Source organism: Phasianus colchicus, chromosome 1 (assembly GCF_987193195.1).
Source record: "Phasianus colchicus chromosome 1, bPhaCol1.hap1.1, whole genome shotgun sequence".
NCBI lineage: Eukaryota > Metazoa > Chordata > Aves > Galliformes > Phasianidae > Phasianus > Phasianus colchicus.
In genome coordinates, this window is record NC_143436.1 from 110600649 (window position 1) to 110618546 (window position 17898).

The 17898-nt window shown below is 39.4% G+C and overlaps 1 protein-coding gene across 2 annotated transcripts in view; it reads left to right on the forward strand.

The window, feature by feature from the left end:
* Positions 1–17811, forward strand: part of BACE2 (beta-secretase 2) — a 61327-nt gene extending 43516 nt beyond the window's left edge. Inside the window, exons 8-11 of one of the 2 annotated variants that reach the window (XR_016459282.1) lie at positions 314–482; positions 6137–8043; positions 15695–15743; positions 15859–17811. Coding sequence is in view for 1 of the 2 variants with exons in the window: in XM_031612721.2 (XP_031468581.2) it covers positions 314–482; positions 6137–6390 (423 nt within the window). In the remaining variant the exon portion in view is untranslated. Of the gene's footprint in view, positions 1–313; positions 483–6136; positions 13102–15694; positions 15744–15858 lie in introns of those variants that run through there. The other variant, XM_031612721.2, reaches the window with a different exon arrangement.
* Positions 17812–17898: the final 87 nt, after the last annotated feature.

Genomic DNA, 17898 nt, shown 5'->3' on the forward strand with positions numbered 1-17898 from the left:
TCTTACATAATTTCCCCTTCTCACGTAATTCTCCCCTTGTGGAACATACAGTAAAAAGTGGGCTTTGTGAACTTGCAGGTTCTCTGCATGTAGTGAATGACTGCGTTCAAATTTAAGCTTAGGCTCCCAAGAGCTTTTACATGCACGTAAACTTTGATCAGATTTAAATGTACAGAAGTCTGTTTGCTGCTATTCATTTTTGACTTCCAGTGGAATTTGAGTGTTTGATTCTAAAAATCTGAAAAAAGTCTTGTAAGTACTCTGTGGTGTTCCTTCTTACGCTCTTTCTTTTTTTTCTTTCTTATTTTAATAGCTTTACATTCAACCCATCCTTGGGATTGGAGAGAACCTGCAGTGCTACCGATTTGGGATCTCTTCCTCCACGAATGCCTTGGTTATTGGTGCTACGGTCATGGAAGGCTTCTATGTAATCTTTGACAGAGCTCAGAGGAGAGTGGGCTTTGCAGTGAGTCCATGTGCAGGTAAGAATGATATTTTGTGCAGGACTGGTGAGTGAGGAAACAATTGCTACTCTCAAAATAGACCTTTGTCCTTTACATAATGGGGAAAGGTATGAAAGCGTGGTTAACAGTAAAGTATGTTTTTTAGCAATCCCAAAGTATTCAGATTTCAGGGAGAGTAAAAAAAAGGTCTTTTGGTATGAAGTAAATCAGCATCAGTTTGGATATCTTAGCTGCATTCTTCCAGCTGAGAGAGGATCTTCTTACTGAGACACCCATCTGTGCATGCAGCTTCCCCAACAGATCAGTCCCTGTTTTTAATGCAGCTTCATTTGTGCAGTCCTGTTTCAATTTGCAGATAAATTGATTCTTTACTTGACTGGGCAGTGAAGTACCTTACTCATGTTTTTCTCTAAATTGTGCCTTTACAGCCTTTCAGAAATACTCAGAGCAAAGATGAAAATGGTACTCAAATTAAGATTTTTGATGTTTGTATTGGTTCTAAACATGTTGTTTGCTCAGTGTGAGTAGAAAGCCATTGAAGTTTTCATTAGCTGCTGAGTAAATGTGAAGAAAAGAGCTGATCATTTTTGGCAGATTTCGCAGTGCTGGTTAACTTTCTTGTTGTTTGTGTTATTTTTTTTTAATCTTAGCAAAGGTAGCTAAAAACAATTACAGTTTTGGCGTTTCCTCCCACTGCTGATGAGGCATTGCTTTGGTACCACATGAGCATAGAAGTGGGAGAAGAAGAAAAAGGCTGTGTACACATATGCAAATGTCTGTCCGAAATACAAGTGGTATATGCCTTGAAAAACATAGCGTCTGTGATTTGCATGGGAAAAGGAGTATTGACCGACACTGCCACTTTAATCCCCATTATTTATGTTAGAGAGGTAAGGGCAGTAAGTACTTGAGTGCTTAGTGCAACCAGGTAATTGAGGAAAAAAAAAGAGACTAGCTGAGTTGTAGATTCAGGACATTCTAAAAGCTTTATACAATTATTTATTTATTTTAATTTCTGTATTGTTAGTGGGTTCAAAATTGTTGTCTTGGAGCTTGCAAAGAAAAAAATTCTGGATATTTGATGCAGGCTGCTTAGTGAAGAACTCTATGAGATACCCTACAGTGATGAAAGACACGTTTTGAATGTGTCTGGAAGGAGAGTGTAACTACACAAATATTGCTGGGCAGGTTTTTCTGCCTGTCATTCCTCCATTTTCTTCCTAGCTGCAATTTATCAAGCCTAGAAGTGCCTCAGTCCCTGCCATGCTGCAGCCATTAATGAAAAGAGGAAGGGGCATTTTGACTCAACACTGTGACCAACACGAGGTTGGCTAAGCAAGCCAGCTGGTGTTCATAAGGATTGCTTTCACAGCATGTCTGTGTAGAGAAAAAGAATCTGGGAACCATAGTAACACTTTCACATTAATATTGCTACACAGAAGCATGGAGTTTGGTCACTCCAGTTAATTCTGCTAACCTCTCTAGAGTAGAAATGAGCTTTCTGACTAGAAATGAAATCCAAATCTGCACGAGCATGGACACACAATGATCCCCAGGTGGTGTTAGAATGCATTTAATTCTTGTTTCTTTGTCCATGTTTCATGTGTATGTCTAACATAGCATCATGGGAACCTGATGCTTCTTGAAGAATCAGATGATGTAAACCACTGACTGAGACAAGATATACTGATTTGTCAGACTTTATTCATGGGGGGCAGATGACATTTTGCTGGATGTGCCAGTTATTCTGAATTCACTTCTTCACAGCTTGTGGTTTCCATATTTAACACTACTTTCATCAGAAAACCACAACTATGAGTGGTTAGCAGTCAGTGCAGTGTGAGAGATTAAGCTGCCTAACTGGCTTCCTGTGGAGGCCAGCCACATCCTCCATAGCAACTATATTAATGTAATTTATTTGGAGCTTTTTAGTCTGTTCGTGGCATAAATTAAATTGAATTACTGACGGCGTAAACCCTCAGAAGTAGAGAAATAGAAAAGACTGCTCAGTGTTGCTGTGCTTCTTTATAATGATTTGTGCTTTCTTGTTTACAGTAGTGTATTAACACTAAATTTAAACCCATGCTTTGGTAAGATATTAAACAGATAATAATAATAAAAAAAAAAAAAGTGGGAACAAAAACTAAGACTAAAGCCCTCAACTTCACTAAGCTCCATGTTTCTGTTGACTAGAATGGCTAGCGATGAGAAAAGACTTATCCCACAGTCCTCCTTGCCCTGTTTTCATTCTCCAGGATCTACCAAGAACTGAAGAGTGAGGAGGGCTTAGTTAGCAAGCAGGAAGCTAATCCATTGTGGGAAGAAAAGAAATATTCTTTTTCCTTTAAGACTTATTCTGCCTGTTACTAATTTCAAGTTGTTTCAAGATGTCTGTTGTTAAATTCAGAGATAAGCAGTATTTACAGGATGACTAGGAAGGGGTTTGGATCGAGCTCCATCTTGAGACCGAATGTTTCAATCACTTAGATAGTATTAGTGATGCAACCTAATGGAACCTCAGCATTGAGTAGAATTACACCTCTTGTTATTTTGTAATAAGTGAGAAAATCATAGCAACAAGCCTTGGATGTTTTAAGGGCAGAAAAACACCAAGCACCACAACCATAAATGACTTTTACACTAAACTGTAATGAGACAGAATGCACTCTCACCACTTTTTCATTCACTAAACTTGAGAGAATGGCTAACATGGTGAGCAGAGTGGCTAACAGAGCTTCAAGTGAAAATGACCGTGCTAAGATGGAGGACTGAGCATTAGGAACCTCATGAGGTTCAGTGAACAGAACTGTGGAGTTTTGCATCTTCAGCAGAAAACCATCATGTGTGGGTACATTCTGAGAGGGGACTGGCTGAAGAGCTGTCCTCTGGAAAAAATAAGTGGACATTGTGGTGGGCATCAAATGCAAGCCAAAGGTGAATGCAAGTGAAAACACGTAACGAAAGGCAATGTCCAACAGTTATTTTCTGATATGTTTACTTTGAACAGTAGGAAACCTACTGTGATATATTTGGTCTTACTTCAGGTTGCTTCCTTTCCAGAAAATCCAAGACAGTGAAAAAGATTGTTAGACCTTCACAACTTTGAATTCTACACAGATGTTATAAGATAGCATTTTTGTCTTGTGATCATCAATATTGTAGGAAATCCCATTTGTTCAAGGTCAAGAAATGACTGTAGGTAGCTATCACCAGGTATTCTAGCAACAACAACAAAAAAAGCCAAAATATCACAGTTCAGCTAACGTATAATAGGTTGTGTGACTGTTATTTTATGTTGGGGTATATTTGAGCAATTTAGGCAAATTTCTCCCTTTTTATTTCCTTGCAATTTCCCTCAGAGTAGAAGAGGGTAAAGGAAAAGTTTTCGTTTCAGAAGGAAAAAAGCAGAGTGTATGCTGCTAACAAACATTCTCAAAGTGTAATTTCAAATGTCAGCCACTACAGCAATAATTTTGTACTGCTTTTTTTTTTTTTTATAAGGAGTTGTTATTGTATTCGAACCAAATAATAAGTAATTAGGGACTGTTTATTTTCAGAGCTAGCTATCTCCAAGGCGGAAAATTGTGCTTTTTTTTTTTTTTTCATTTTTTCACTTCTTCAAAATGCTGAATTCCTGAATAGTAATCCTTATGCCTTACATTTCACATTAATATTATATGTGGTTTAGTTTGGTTTTGCTGCAGGGCTTCACAGAGACATACAAAATGGTGGAGCGGAGAAGAACAGTGAGATATGTATGAGAAATAACTGCATGGCAGGGCAAGTACAATATGTGCACTCTGAACAAAGTAGATTTCACAGGCCTTCAAGATAGTCTTTTGCAATTCTGTCCACTCCTGTGCAGCTACCATACCATGTCTGTGCAACAGCAGTGTCTTGGCAAAGACATGCTGATGATACAGGGCTGCTTTATTTTGGTCTAATGAGTTGAGAGAGCACGTTTGGTTATTACTGGTGTCAAAAAGCTTGTGAATGCAGCCTCAGGTTTCATGCAGCTCTCTAATACTATTTTGCCACCAAAGAAGTCTTCTCACATCTGCAGCTGGAGAAAGGGTTGGTTCAGCGAGTGATCCCTGAGAAAATTCCTGGGTGTGGCTTTTCTTATGGGAGGAGTGTTTTCCATTGGATGAGCGAGCTGTCCTGACTCTCCTGGAAGCTTACCTGTCACTAGAGACAAGATTGTGAGTGAGCTGAACAGCCTTCTGCTTTAGTACCCTACCATAAGTTGAATTAATTCTAGTGAGAATTGAACCTTTAAATAATATGAGATCATGGGAGGCTGGGAACTGAATAATAAATCCCCCATCTTCCTTCCCAAGGATTTTTTATGCCAATCTCTCCAAATGTGCTTTCATGAGACTTGTCAAAGCTGTGTGTAAAGGAGATACAATGTTTACAGTAGTCAGGGCCACTTAAGATCTGCTGAGTGTCTGCATGTAAAATGAAGAAGAAATGAGGCAAGAACCTTAAAACTTGGTCTTTACGAGAAATACGCAAATGTGTCTTGGTGTATTTCAGTGAAAAAGCAGATGACGTTTGTTTGGAAAGTTTGTTAAAATGCACAAAGAGCACTGACTGTGGGCTCCTGGTTGCCCTAAGCATGCTGGAAGGTTTGTCCTTCCCCAGCTTCAGGCCTGCAGGTACAAAACGCCCTGAATATTTTGTTGCCCCAGGCAACTCCCTTGCTCTGCCTTTACAATACACATAGCCCCATCCACAGCTCAGGGGAGCTTTGCTGGCTTGCAATGGTTACTGTGACAACCATGGACAGCATAACCCTTTCCAGCAAATACTGGTTTAACAAGTACTGGCTTGTGGTGGTAATGAAACAAATCAGAAAGCCTGTGATGTGCCAAGATAGATGGCTGCTCAAGATCAGCTGCTGAGGCACTCCTTCACAATTCTTGCTTCAGTTTTGTCCCGTCCATTTTTTATCTGCTTGTTAGCTTCTCCCTCATTGCCCAACATATCACGTCCAAACTCCTCACTACTGGCACTGACCATCCTCTCCACTCTTCCCCTATTCTGAGCAGATGTCCCTAATCTCTCCCACTTAACCTCCCCTTCCTTCTTGATTTTCATCTCAGCATTGTCACTCCCAAGGCTATCGGTGCTGCTTTCTGCCTAGAATATGGTCCTCTAAAGTATCTGTGAAGCTAATGAACCTGCGTACAACTCCCTAAAACCTTGGGAGGCAGCTAATACAGAAGATGTAAGAATCCTCTCAGACTCTCTTCCACTTGCTGCAAATGCCAGAAACAACAAAAGACTCCCCAGGCCCTGGACAGTGTACTGGTACTGTAGGATTTTTTAAGCCTTATTAGATTGACATTTCTGAAAGGTTAGTTCAGAAGGAAAACGTAATCCAGCGGCTGGGGCTTTAAGTTGACTATAGGAGACCCAAGTTAAATTTCTGCTCTCTCATTGACAGCCTATGTAGATGTGGGAGTATTATGGTCTCCATTTGCCTCAGATTCCCATTTTATAACTGTGGAATACCAGCATTCTGATTTCAATAAGAAAAACATTTAAAAATGAGTAAGCTGAGATACATGATGATGAGAGAGTTGTATAAGTTTTTAGGCTAGATCTTGTTACTTGCTTTTAAATGCTCTTATCGACTTAATGCTTCTCTTTCTGTAATTTCTCAGAAGTTGATGGTTCTCCAGTGTCTGAGATTGAAGGCCCTTTCACAACCACAGATGTTGCAAGCAACTGCGTTTCTAGCATAACGTTCCATGAACCAGTGTTGTGGATTGCCTCCTATGCTCTCATGAGCCTGTGTGGGATTATCCTCCTTATACTGATCATCCTGCTGCTTATTCCACCACGGTGTCAGCATCGCTACACTGACAATGATGTGGTCAACGATGAGTCCTCCTTGGTGCGACATCGATGGAAATGAGAAAGTTGATGGTGAAACCTGGGACTTCAACAGAATGAAGGACAAAGTACTTTGCCAAGGGGAAGAAGCCAATGCCTCAGTCCTTTCTACATCCATTACAAATTGTTGTGGAAAGCCCTCCAAATACTCTGTATCACAACTTTTTAAGCTTTATTTTCTAACACTGATTCTGAACCAAAGCACTGTTAACCACCTCTCTTAAGTGCTACGGTACTGGATTTGCTACTACAGTACAATGAGCCTTTATGCTCGCAATAGTACCTACTTTTTTTTTTTTTTAAGGAAAAGAACCCTACACCATGATGTTCTTCCACTATCTGAACAAAACTGTCCATCCCTCTTTCATAAAAAAAAAAAAAAAGAGCTATCAGAATTTTCTAAGTGATCAAACCCTGACTGTAGAAAAAGAGAAAAAAAAAAAATTAATAACCTTTCTTACTAATCACATTAAATGAATACTGCATTGTGTTTACATCAGTTCATTTTGAAGCTGTGCTTATGGTGTGGGGGAAGGAGAAAGGTCAGACACACGCAGCAGTTAAAGCAAGTGAGGTCAAGAAAAACAGTGATTTGGGGTTTTTGTTCCTCAAGATGTCTGCTGCCACTTGAGGGGTCACCATTCTGAGGTGTCACTGCAAAATAGTTTGAGGAGGTAAAAACTGAAGAACAAACTTGTTCAGCCTTAGTGTAAAACAAGACTACCTCTCTTAATTCACAAGGATGATACCACTGGTAAACATGTGATTTAGAACTGGTCTTAAAACACAAGACATCCCATGCAACCAAATGTAACTCCTGCACTTCTTAGTAGTTGATATGAAAGAAATTAATACTTAACAACTTTCCATTTCGGTGCACAAAAAAGCTTTTCAGTTTTCCCCCTATTGTGGGGTTTTGTGTGGTTGTTTGTTTGTTTGTTTGTTTAATTTGGGATGACTGATTTATAGAAAAGGCTGGATTGCATATGTATAGATAGATATGATAAACCTAAGGTCCATCCATGTTCTGTTGTGTCTTTTCCTATTTCTAGTGAGTGTGTAACAAAAAGGAAACAACAAAACAAAAAAGAAAACCCATTTTTTTGCTGAGCTCAGCAATGTAAAAAATCAAGAGAAAAGTCTTTCCTCATGGACAGACTGTGAAGTGAAAATCTTAATGCTGGCTTGTTTTTAAACATGAGCAGCAGTTGGGGCTTTTAGTTTAGCTTCATTGGTGTGACAGGCAAATGAAAAATTTCTGGACTGACTATCTGAATACAAACATCCAGTAAGACTGAAAACAATAGTGGGAGAGATCAGGAAGGAATGTATTTGACCAGACCTCCACTGTGCAAGCATAGATCTTAATGCTGAGGTCACAATACAGTATTTTCTTTGCAGATAGAACAATTTTTCATGTATTTTGTCAGATAAACAATGCAAGGTTGAACATTCCAATGATAACAAGTTATCTCTTTGAAAAATAACAGAAAAAAAATCCTTTGCATTTCAATAGCAGAGCAGTTTACAAATCTACGAGTAAAAAGAAAGTGGTAAAAAAAGGAAGCTTAGCTCAGAATCTCCCAATCTGTCACCCAGAAATTTTTCTGCCTGTAATCCCTTCCTGCAGCTTTCTGATTCACACTGCCTTTGCTTCTGACACTGCAGGGAACAAGTGAGTATTTCTTTTTTTTTTTTTTTTTTTCCAGGATGGTGCTTTTACAGAAGTGCACATGCTATGTGTGAAAATAAAGCACCGTTGTTTTTTAAACTAATGTGTATATCACTTCATAACTAAAAGTGCCAGTGGTTTTCTTTCCCTTTTAATTCCTGCATTTCCAAACTGCTTGACTGCATAAGGTAAAATGATTCGTGTTTTGATCTAACATCTGAAAATGATTTAACTTAGAATTAAGAGTTGAAAGTGGGAGGAAGTTTTGAACTTGCCTCATTCCTGCATCTTAGCTTTTAAAGGGAGAAAAACAATTGCAAGGAACGTCAGAAATACAGTTTAGGTGTTTTCTGCCTCATATACCTTCCATATGTCTCTTTCTTCATGTCTTTTTACTTCATGTCTTTAATTTTAATCAGGTCTTTTAGTACCCTTTAGAACAAAATGTTTCTTTGGGTTTTCCTTACAGCAAAAAACTGCTTCATTTCCAGTTCTGTGATTCAGTTTCACGTAGTCCACCTGGGTTTGGTTTGATGCATTAATGAACCTTTTCAAACTTGTATTCCTTCTTGTATGGTATAGTAATACAAGTAATGCTTTTGTCACCTGTTTCAAACAGAAACATGTTGTGCATGCCTGGATTGATATAGCAGTAAACAGTGAGCCCTTTTTCAATTCAGAAAGCACCAACAGTTGTATGTTCTCAGAATACGTTAACTTCTGTTTCCCTCTCCCCTCCTGTCTCCTCATCACAAGGAGTTTTAGGAAGGAATTTATTGGGAAAGGTTTCTGGTGTGCTTCTGATGACAAGCTAGAGTTGTTCTGAGTTGTTTAACAAAGTCAGCATAGAAAATTTTACGTAAAAGCCTTTCAGTTTTACCCTTTTGTTTTGAATGTCATTGGTCAGGACATTTTAATAGAAATGCTTGAATTACATGAGCAATAATCAAGTAGGACAAATGAAATAGTAATATATTCTTGACTTTTCATGGCATCCCTTGCCACTAAAATTTAGTTTAGTTTATAGTAAAATGCTGTTAGTGACATCTGCTAGCGGCAGAAAATTCATCTTAGCTTGTAAATTGATACTTACATTGGCAGATATTCAGGTGAGTATTGCTTTGTTGCTCTGGCAACAAGAAGAGCAATAGAAACCCTTGAGGGTTGATTTTTTAGCCTACAGCACATTAAGAAAAATAATGCTCTTGAGCATTTTTCCATGAAAGATGAAACACAAAGATAAACTACAGTGTTACCAGGTATGTCTTACCAGTGATCACTTCCCCCTGTGTATTTTGTTAAAGGAGTGTGCTGTGAGGTATTTTATACTCCTGTTAACTAACTTCAGAAATCAGATTAAATCATAGCTGAAGAAAAAAAAAAAAAGAAAAAAAGAAAAAAAAAAAGAAAGAAAGAAAACAACCACGAAAGCCAAAAAGCAGAGCTTTGGATAAAGATGGTGCTGGGATATATTCTCTATTTATTATGGAGGACAGGGTACTCTAAATCATAGCACTCTAAATCATTCCTTGTATACATATCAATATTTGTTGCAGAACCAGCATTCTCCTAATGTGAATGTAATATCGTGTACCATGAAAATGTCAGAAAGCCATGTTTTATTGGATGCAGCCTTTTAGATAATTGATGCTATCAGTTCAGTCATTAGGGATTTGAAGATGCGTGATTTGAGTACAATAGCTAAATCTGAGTTCAGGGATAGGAATACATTAGTTATATCCCACTGCCTTTGCAGATTTTAGAAATTTTATCGTAGGCTTTTTGGCTCAATTTAAGAGCTGAAGAAAACATGAAGCATTTTTATAACCTTTTTTTTTTTCAGATTCAGTAAAAGGAGTTAGGTACAGGGGAGTGTTCTGTTTTAAGGATTTGTAAGTTGGACCAACTTAAATGCAGTATATCAAGGCAGGGTGCCATTCCAGTTCTCAGCTTTGATGTTCAGCAAGTTAATGTGTGGCAATCACAGTACTGCTGGCTTTGGTATCTCTTGTTAACAGATCAGTTTCTTAACACTTAACTCTTTACCAGCTGATATCAAAAGATTCAGTTACTTGCAGCATATGAATTTCTGTTTCACTGAGGATTAGTCATTTGTATACTAACCTTTTCCAGTCTCTTTTTTTTTTTTTTTTGTCTCTTAACGTAGCACTTTTTAAAAAGACAGAGTAGTTTTTTAGTTGTCTAGTAATCCAGAATGCCTGAAATGTTGAAACATTCTTTCGGTTCTGCAGAGGTTTCTCAACAACTTTATTGGTTGGTTGCCATATTCTGACCTCCAACACGAGCCTCATATACATGAGCAGTAGTAGTTCCTCATCATGAAGGAAGCTGGTATGACTGAGGTGAGAGCAAAGGAAATAAAGAGAAATTGGTAGGCTACCCATTATTCCACTTCATTAAAAATTTTAAGAGCATAACTGATTGATCCTTTTAGGAAAGATCTGTGCAATCTGCGAAGACAGTTGTTGCTGTCAAACTTGACTCTGATTGACAAATCGTTCATTTCTGGGTGGTGAAATTCCTGCTGCTGTTCAGCAAAGGGAAAACAGATGGCAGTGGGATAAGAGCACTCTTCAGAGGCGGTCAGATCTTCTGGCTTCTGGAGTCTAATTAGACTTTAGGTCAGGCTTGTTGAATAATCTGGAGTCCTGGTAATTTCTTCTCAGGAACATTACCTGAAATAAAATTGTTGCCTTCAGCCAAATCCCTGAATGGGGTGAATCCCTACTGCAAACACTACTGTTAAGAATTGCACTAACTGACAGAGGGATAAGGTGAACTGAGGCTGGCTGGTTGTGTGAAATGAGGAGATGCTAAATCACAGAGTCTTCTGCCAGACTTACAGATCAAGGCTGAGGTTCCTTGGTAGAGCAGAATAGGAATGCAACTGCAGTTGCTGAAAAGCTGCTGTAAATGCAACAATGCCAGCTAATAATCTGGCCTTTTGGTAAGAGAACACATGCTTGAATATTTTGGAAAGTGCACTCTGTGGTGCTTATTGCTGCTACTGGGAATTATCCACCCATAAGTGAACAAAGGGTGCAGTCATCTTTAAGTAGGATCACTGGCCTGCTACTGAATAGTCCCCTCGCCAGATAACAAAGCACTTAGTGGTATTTCTCACCCATCTGTAAGTAACAAAATGGGTTATTTTAAAACATGTTGACATCAGCAACTGTACAGTCATTTCCCTTTTTTTATTTCTGTTCACTACATTTAGGTTTAGCTGGATCTTAGTGGCAATATAGTTTTTGAAATGTTGGATATTTTAGATTAATTGTAAAATACATATGCATAAAACATAGAAGGTAATTCTCAGCATTTAAGTAAGAGTGTTCAGTAACACTGAGTGTTCTCTCATGCTTTAAACTGGTGATAATCACTTCAAATCAGTGTATTTGAGTTTAACTTCTGTCCTGTTAATTCACTGTCTCTGAATCTTCAGATTTTCTGAAAGTCTCTGACCACCACACCCACCTGCCCCAAAAGAAGTTCCAAAAGAGCTCTGTATCCAAAATTCAACCTACTAAAAAAAGATACCATTTTCTTCGTCACCATTCACAGATCTGTTTTAAAGCAGTTTGTGAGGCTTTAGAAGTTAACTCTGGATCGAAAATAGTTGCAGTCAGGTGGTGGGCCTGGAAAGAGAGAGAGCCAAAACTCCACCTGTGAAAGGGATCCCAGAACTTGATAAAGTGCAAAGAACCCCTTTACACTTTTGAGTACAGCTCCTGGACTCTTTCACTTCTCACCTGGACAAAGTTAAGCACTGGTGTTCCTCTCTGGTTTGTACTTACTGGCCCCAGATTGCTTGGAAAGCACTGGGTGTAGCACTCTCCTCCCCTCCTGGCCTTATTTCCCAACGTATGGAACTGAGTGTAGCTCAAGGAATACTGCGTAACCCATGGCAGACCTCCAGGTAATATGCCCTGGAAACTGCTGACATGTATGCATATTTTTCCTTGTTCTCTGCCTTATGAAATATAGGGATGGAGGAAGGACTACAAGGAGCTGTGAGAGTCAGCGCCATTCCTTAAGCAGGTGATGGCCCTTCATGGAAGGCCTGGCTGGTTTTGTATTGCCACGAACTACAGTCAATCCCTTAGTGACTTCTGGCTCTTCTTTCTGAATGAGAAACTTCTACTTGTGCAAGTTGAGCGACTCAACTTGATTTTACAGCGATGTGTAGTTAGGTAAAATACTTGAATAAACTGCATTGTTTGTAACTATTGTATTCTTCTTTGGAGAGAACCTTCTCTCATAGCTATGTCAAACCCCTGAAGGGTATGTTTATCCTGTGTTGTTAGAGGCTAATCATGTAACAATGTTTAAATGGCTGTGTTTGCAACATAGGAGTCCCCTGGAAAATCCTGGGCATAATAAAACGGGTTCAAGTGAGGCATATTGAAATGACAAATGACAATTTCTTGATAGCACCAAGGCATGGATTACTGCAATACGTCCTGGGAAAACTGCTTCGCTAGCCAATACTCTGTGTGTGTGTAAAACTAAACAAGGTTGAGTTTACATATGATTTATCTGAATCAACTCCCATTTTTTATTAAAAAATAAAAAATAAATGGAGATATAGAAATCTTTGACAGCTATCACTACATCAGCTGTTATTTGATGGTTCCTCAGGAAGCATGGAAAGGTCTTCACCGTCAAGGAAATGATTCCATGTAAATCTTCACCTCAACAAATGATGAGATGCAACACAGACTGAATGGAAAACAGGATCAATACTTTGAAAAAAGGAGTACAGTCTCTTTTATTATTATTATAATTTCCATTCAGTCTTCAGGTTATATTAGGATATCTATCCCAATTACTACCAAGCCTCATTACTGGATTTTCCAAAAGTCGGTATTTGGCACTTTCAGGTCTTGCCATTTCCAGATAAACACTATGTAAAAATCAAATTTTCTGCTGCTTAAAATAAATGATTAATTCTTTCAACTCATCCACTGTGTCTTTTTAAATCCTGTTAAGATGAACTTCAAAGCCAATAAATCGTATCCATCCAAATTCTTTGAGTACTTGAGACGTTCAATTCTAACCTCTGGCTTTAGCTCTAAAAAGAAAGCAGAACTGCTTCAGAACTCACCTGAAACCAGCAGGGAGAGGAGGATGTAGGCATGTCTAGCTCCAACGTGATTTTTCCTGCTTACATTCAAATAACTTGAGATGTTCTTGATACAAATTTTCATCAGTACGTTTCCATATTGGGCAAAAGGAAACAATTAACTAGAAAAGATGAAGCTTCTGATCACCTGCAATGGATTGAAATAATATCTTGGACATCTGCCATGAACTCTGAAAAAAGAAGCATAGGATCTGAATGTCCCGTCACCCAGACGGCAGCATTGTTTCCTCACCTTTGCAGTGAGGAGCTGCAGAGTTTTCGTGCTCTGTATTCGGTATCCCAGGAGGTGGCGCCCACGTTTTGTTTTTCAAATACAAGTTTTGAGCCTCTCCACAGCAAATTCCATCGCTTTGGTTGAATTCTATTAGATGTGCTTTCATTTTTTCTTTCTTCTTACCCTATCTTTTCCTTAACGTCCTGATCATTTAGTGCTATCCCTTACCTCCCCTAAAGTCTTATTTTAAAATCCACTATTTTTAAGCCCAAAGTCATTATCTTTAAAAGTATAATGATGATAAATTTAGGGGATTGGTCAAGCAAGACAGATTAGTGCAAACTGCTTAACATGGTGTTTTATTTCACAAATTGGGAAGCTGTCTGGTTTTGCTCATTATTATCCTGATATTCACTGAAGCCAATCTATTATCACGCAGCTCTGCTCACAGTAGTACTATACAAGTTTGCATCTTTTTATTGTGTTTAAACTTCCCCTGTGCATCTGAAATCACCATCATCTTCAGAACACCCTCTGTGCTTCAGGCCTACCGAATCCAAATCTGTAAAGCCATCTGACTCATTAATAACCATCAATCATTCACGCTTCTCTTGTTCTTTTTTTTCCCCACTCAAGGTGACCCATCTAAACAAAACACCTTCTATGTTTGTGCACAACGTGAGAGTAAGAATTTATTGCAAGAACGGGGATTTTTTAATCAGTGCACTCCATTACAGACAAATATGTGAAGGTTTACCGTTCAAGAACTCAATCTAATTCTTCAGGACAACATGTAATTCTTATGAATGTTTAATATGTAATCTCTTTCTGCACCAAAACAAACTCTTTTTAAAAATATATAAATGCCTTTTTTTTTCCTTCTAGAAGATTAGAGATGTCTACTGCCTACGCTTAGATTCATCTCTTATTTTTCTAGGATACTCAGTGGTATTTCCTAAGGAATGCAGGTTACTGTAGAGACTACAGGAATCTGTGTTAACAGTTCATGCATAAATACTAGCACAATAGATTTTACAGTTGGCAGGTAGATGAAACTACTACTTATAAATAAACAAGGTATTGTGTTTCTTCAACTGCTTTATTTTTAGGTACCCAGAAGAGTTCTGAAGTGCACTGCACAATCTTTTCCTTTCGTGGAGGCATTTTTTAAAGGTACACTAGGTAATACTAACTTCAGCTAAGTCTGTAAATTCATACCACGTATTGGGCTACAGGTTAATACATCCTCACTAGATAAAGAGGAGGGGAAGTGGGGGCAGTGGCTGCCCCCAGCTCCTCACGTTTTATGGTGTGATTTTTTTTATCTTTGCTATTCAGAGGGACCTCAATAGACTTGAAAAGTGGGCCTGGATGAATCTAATGAGGTTCAACACAGCAAAGTGCAAGGTTTTGCACTTGGGCTGGAGGAATTCCAGGCATACATACATGGAAGGAGCAGTCCTTGAGAATAGCCCTGCAGAGAAAGGCCTTAGGGTCTTGATGGATGAAAAACTTACCATGAGCCAGCAGTATGCTCTTGCAGCTCAGAAAGCAAATGGTATCCTGGACTCCATCAGAAGAGGGGTGGCCAGCAAGGACAGGGAGATGATTGTCCCCCTCTACTCTGCTCTTGTGAGGCCCCATCTGGAGTATTGTGTCCAGGTCTGGAGCCCCCAGTACAAGAAAGGCAGCAAGCTGTTGGAGAGGGTCCAGAGGAGGGCCACAAAGATGATCAGAGAGCTGGAGCACTTCCCATAAGAAGACAGGCTGAGGGAGCTGGGCTTGTTCAACCTGAAGAAAAAAACACTGTGGGGTGACCTCATTGCAGCCTTTCAGTACCTAAAGGGAGCCTGTAAACAGGAGAAGAGTCAATTCTTTGAAAGGGTAGGTAACAGCAGGACAAGGGAAAATGGTTTTAAGTTGAGGGAGGGAAGATTTAGGTTGGATGTCAGGGGGAAGTTCTTTACTATGAGAGTGGTGAGGTGCTGGCACAGGCTGCCCAGAGAGGTTGTGGATGCCCCGTCCCTGGAGGTGCTCAAGGCCATGGGCATGGTGTATGGGGCCCTGGGCAGCCCGGTCTAGTATTAAATGTGGAGGTTGGAGGCCCTGCATGTGGCAGGGGCGTTGGAGATTCATGATCCTTGAGGTCCCTTTCAACCCTGGCCATTCTGTGATTCTGTGATTTTTAAGTGCTGATATATTTTTACAGCTTTTAGTTTGCTCATGTATGCCCTTCTATTTTGTACCCACCAATTTCCCACTCTGTCCTGCAGCATCAACCCTTCTGTGACCACCCACATCTGTTGCCATCCTGCCCCACAGGTAAGGTGATATACTTTCTTCTCTTCCCCCCTTCCACAAGACCGGTCTGAAAGAAATCCAGCTCTCCCCCTGTGTGCGAGGTCTTGGCTTTACTGTGGAATTTTTGCTCCTGCAGACCTCCAGCCTTGCCTTCAGGTGATCTAAGCCTGGAACAGCAGGTCAGCCTGGATCCCTGTTGAGAAATTGCATAAAGAGAGTGGATTGAGGGCATATTCCAAGACATGCCACAGGATGTCCTCAAGCCACAAGTGCCTTGGGATTGCTGATAGCAGGGACCAGCTGCCTATGGTAAGTATCTGCTGGACTGAGCAGGCTTACACACTTGTTTGCTTGCATGTCTGCACAAAAGGGACCTGCAGGCCTTACTGCATTGACACCAGCATTTCCAGAGAACAGACCACAGAGACCCTGTGCAAAGCCATATCAAAACATCCATCTTCAAGGGAGGGATTTTCCTTTTCCTCTAATTTTGCCCTTCTCCTTCCTCTCCTGTAACACGGAATCTAGGTGACTGTTAAAGATAACTAGATTTGGGCCCACAATGTATTGAGGCTTTCCCATCTACCTGGACTGAAGAGCACATCTACTTGGATCTACTTTTGATTCCTATCTACTTAGATGAAGTGTTATGAGTCTATTTTCCTTGTGTATCTCTGGATTAACAAAGTATGGGAAAAACAGAGAAAAAATGCCCCACCTTAAACAACATAAGGTATAAAGCAAACCTCTAAATAGATCAGCAACATTCTAGAACTAGATTTACTAGTTTTACAGGTTTTCTAGCTCATAAACTGGAATTGATCATTGCCATCTGTTACTGGAACTGGCTTTGCTTTTCTGGGAGTGTTTAAAATGCAATATATCCACACGATATCTAAGCATTTCCTTTTCCTGCAGACCTTCAAGGTATACTAGAAATAAACATTCTTATATTAAAATATATATCAAAATCCCTGTTTCTCCACATTGCTCTTTCATATTACCACAACTCCGGATACTGAGATTCCACCTGAATTATGGGCACAGACACATGGTGAAATACAGCTGAGTTATGGCAGCTTAAAGAACTGCTCTTCTGCATTGCACTTTGTACCTCATCCTAGGAGGATTAAAAATACACCACTGGCCACTTGTGGGTGAGCAGAGAACTTTGACATTAAATAGCTGTGAGAACTGGGATGACACATACAGCAGTTGATTGGCCAAGTGAGATGAGTGCAGAAAGCAACTCTGGAGATAGAGCCACTCAAAGGGCAGGCAGGAACTTGTTCTGTTGTCATTTCACACCATTAGCAAATGCCCATAAACATTCTCCACTAACTGTGGCTTAAAGCACAGGCATTCTGCCCATACACACATCTGTTTCATTTACTGTCTGCAGGAGCGATTTGTTTCATGAATAGATTTCCTGCGCTGCTGCTTATCATCAAAGGGTCTCACTTCCTCACAAACATCTAAAGCGAAGATTAATGTTTTGATTTTTTTTTTTTCCTAAGCTTTCAAATTACAGGATGAATGGCAGAAGAGTGAATACCAATAATTATATGTCTGAAGTGTTCTGCATCCCTTATCTTTGAATAATTACTTAAGAGAGAAAAGTATCACATTGCTTTCACAGACACAAAATTGAAATACCTGAAGTAAAACTTCTTTAAGCTTCCTAGCCCTCTGGCATTTAAAATTTCCCCCTAAACAGAGACCGCTGGATCCCTGGGCTTTGGCAACCAGAACATTGAAAGTGTTGCCCTGTTTTGTAGCAAACACCTGGGTATAGTTCAGTGTAGTTTAGGCAGTAATGAAAAAGCAATAAACTGACACATTTTTCTTCTGGTTAAAAGCAGATAAACTGGCTGTCACCCAATTCACACCAACTGCTAATAATGTTTTGTCACAGTGGTGACAAAACACCTCGAGGCTTGAAATTTTTATCAGTGAAATTCGTGACCCACTGCTGGTCATACAATAAATGTAATGCAAAGTTAGATTATCCCAAGTCCTAGAGAATTTTCACTGTTTTAATAAAATCTGCAGAATTTTTCATTTTGATGCCACCATTAACTGCAGCATTTGGGGTTTAAGGCTTCCTTATTTTTACTTTAAAGACAAGAAATATCCCCTGTAATAGTTTCAGTCATTATTAACAGACGTTATTTTC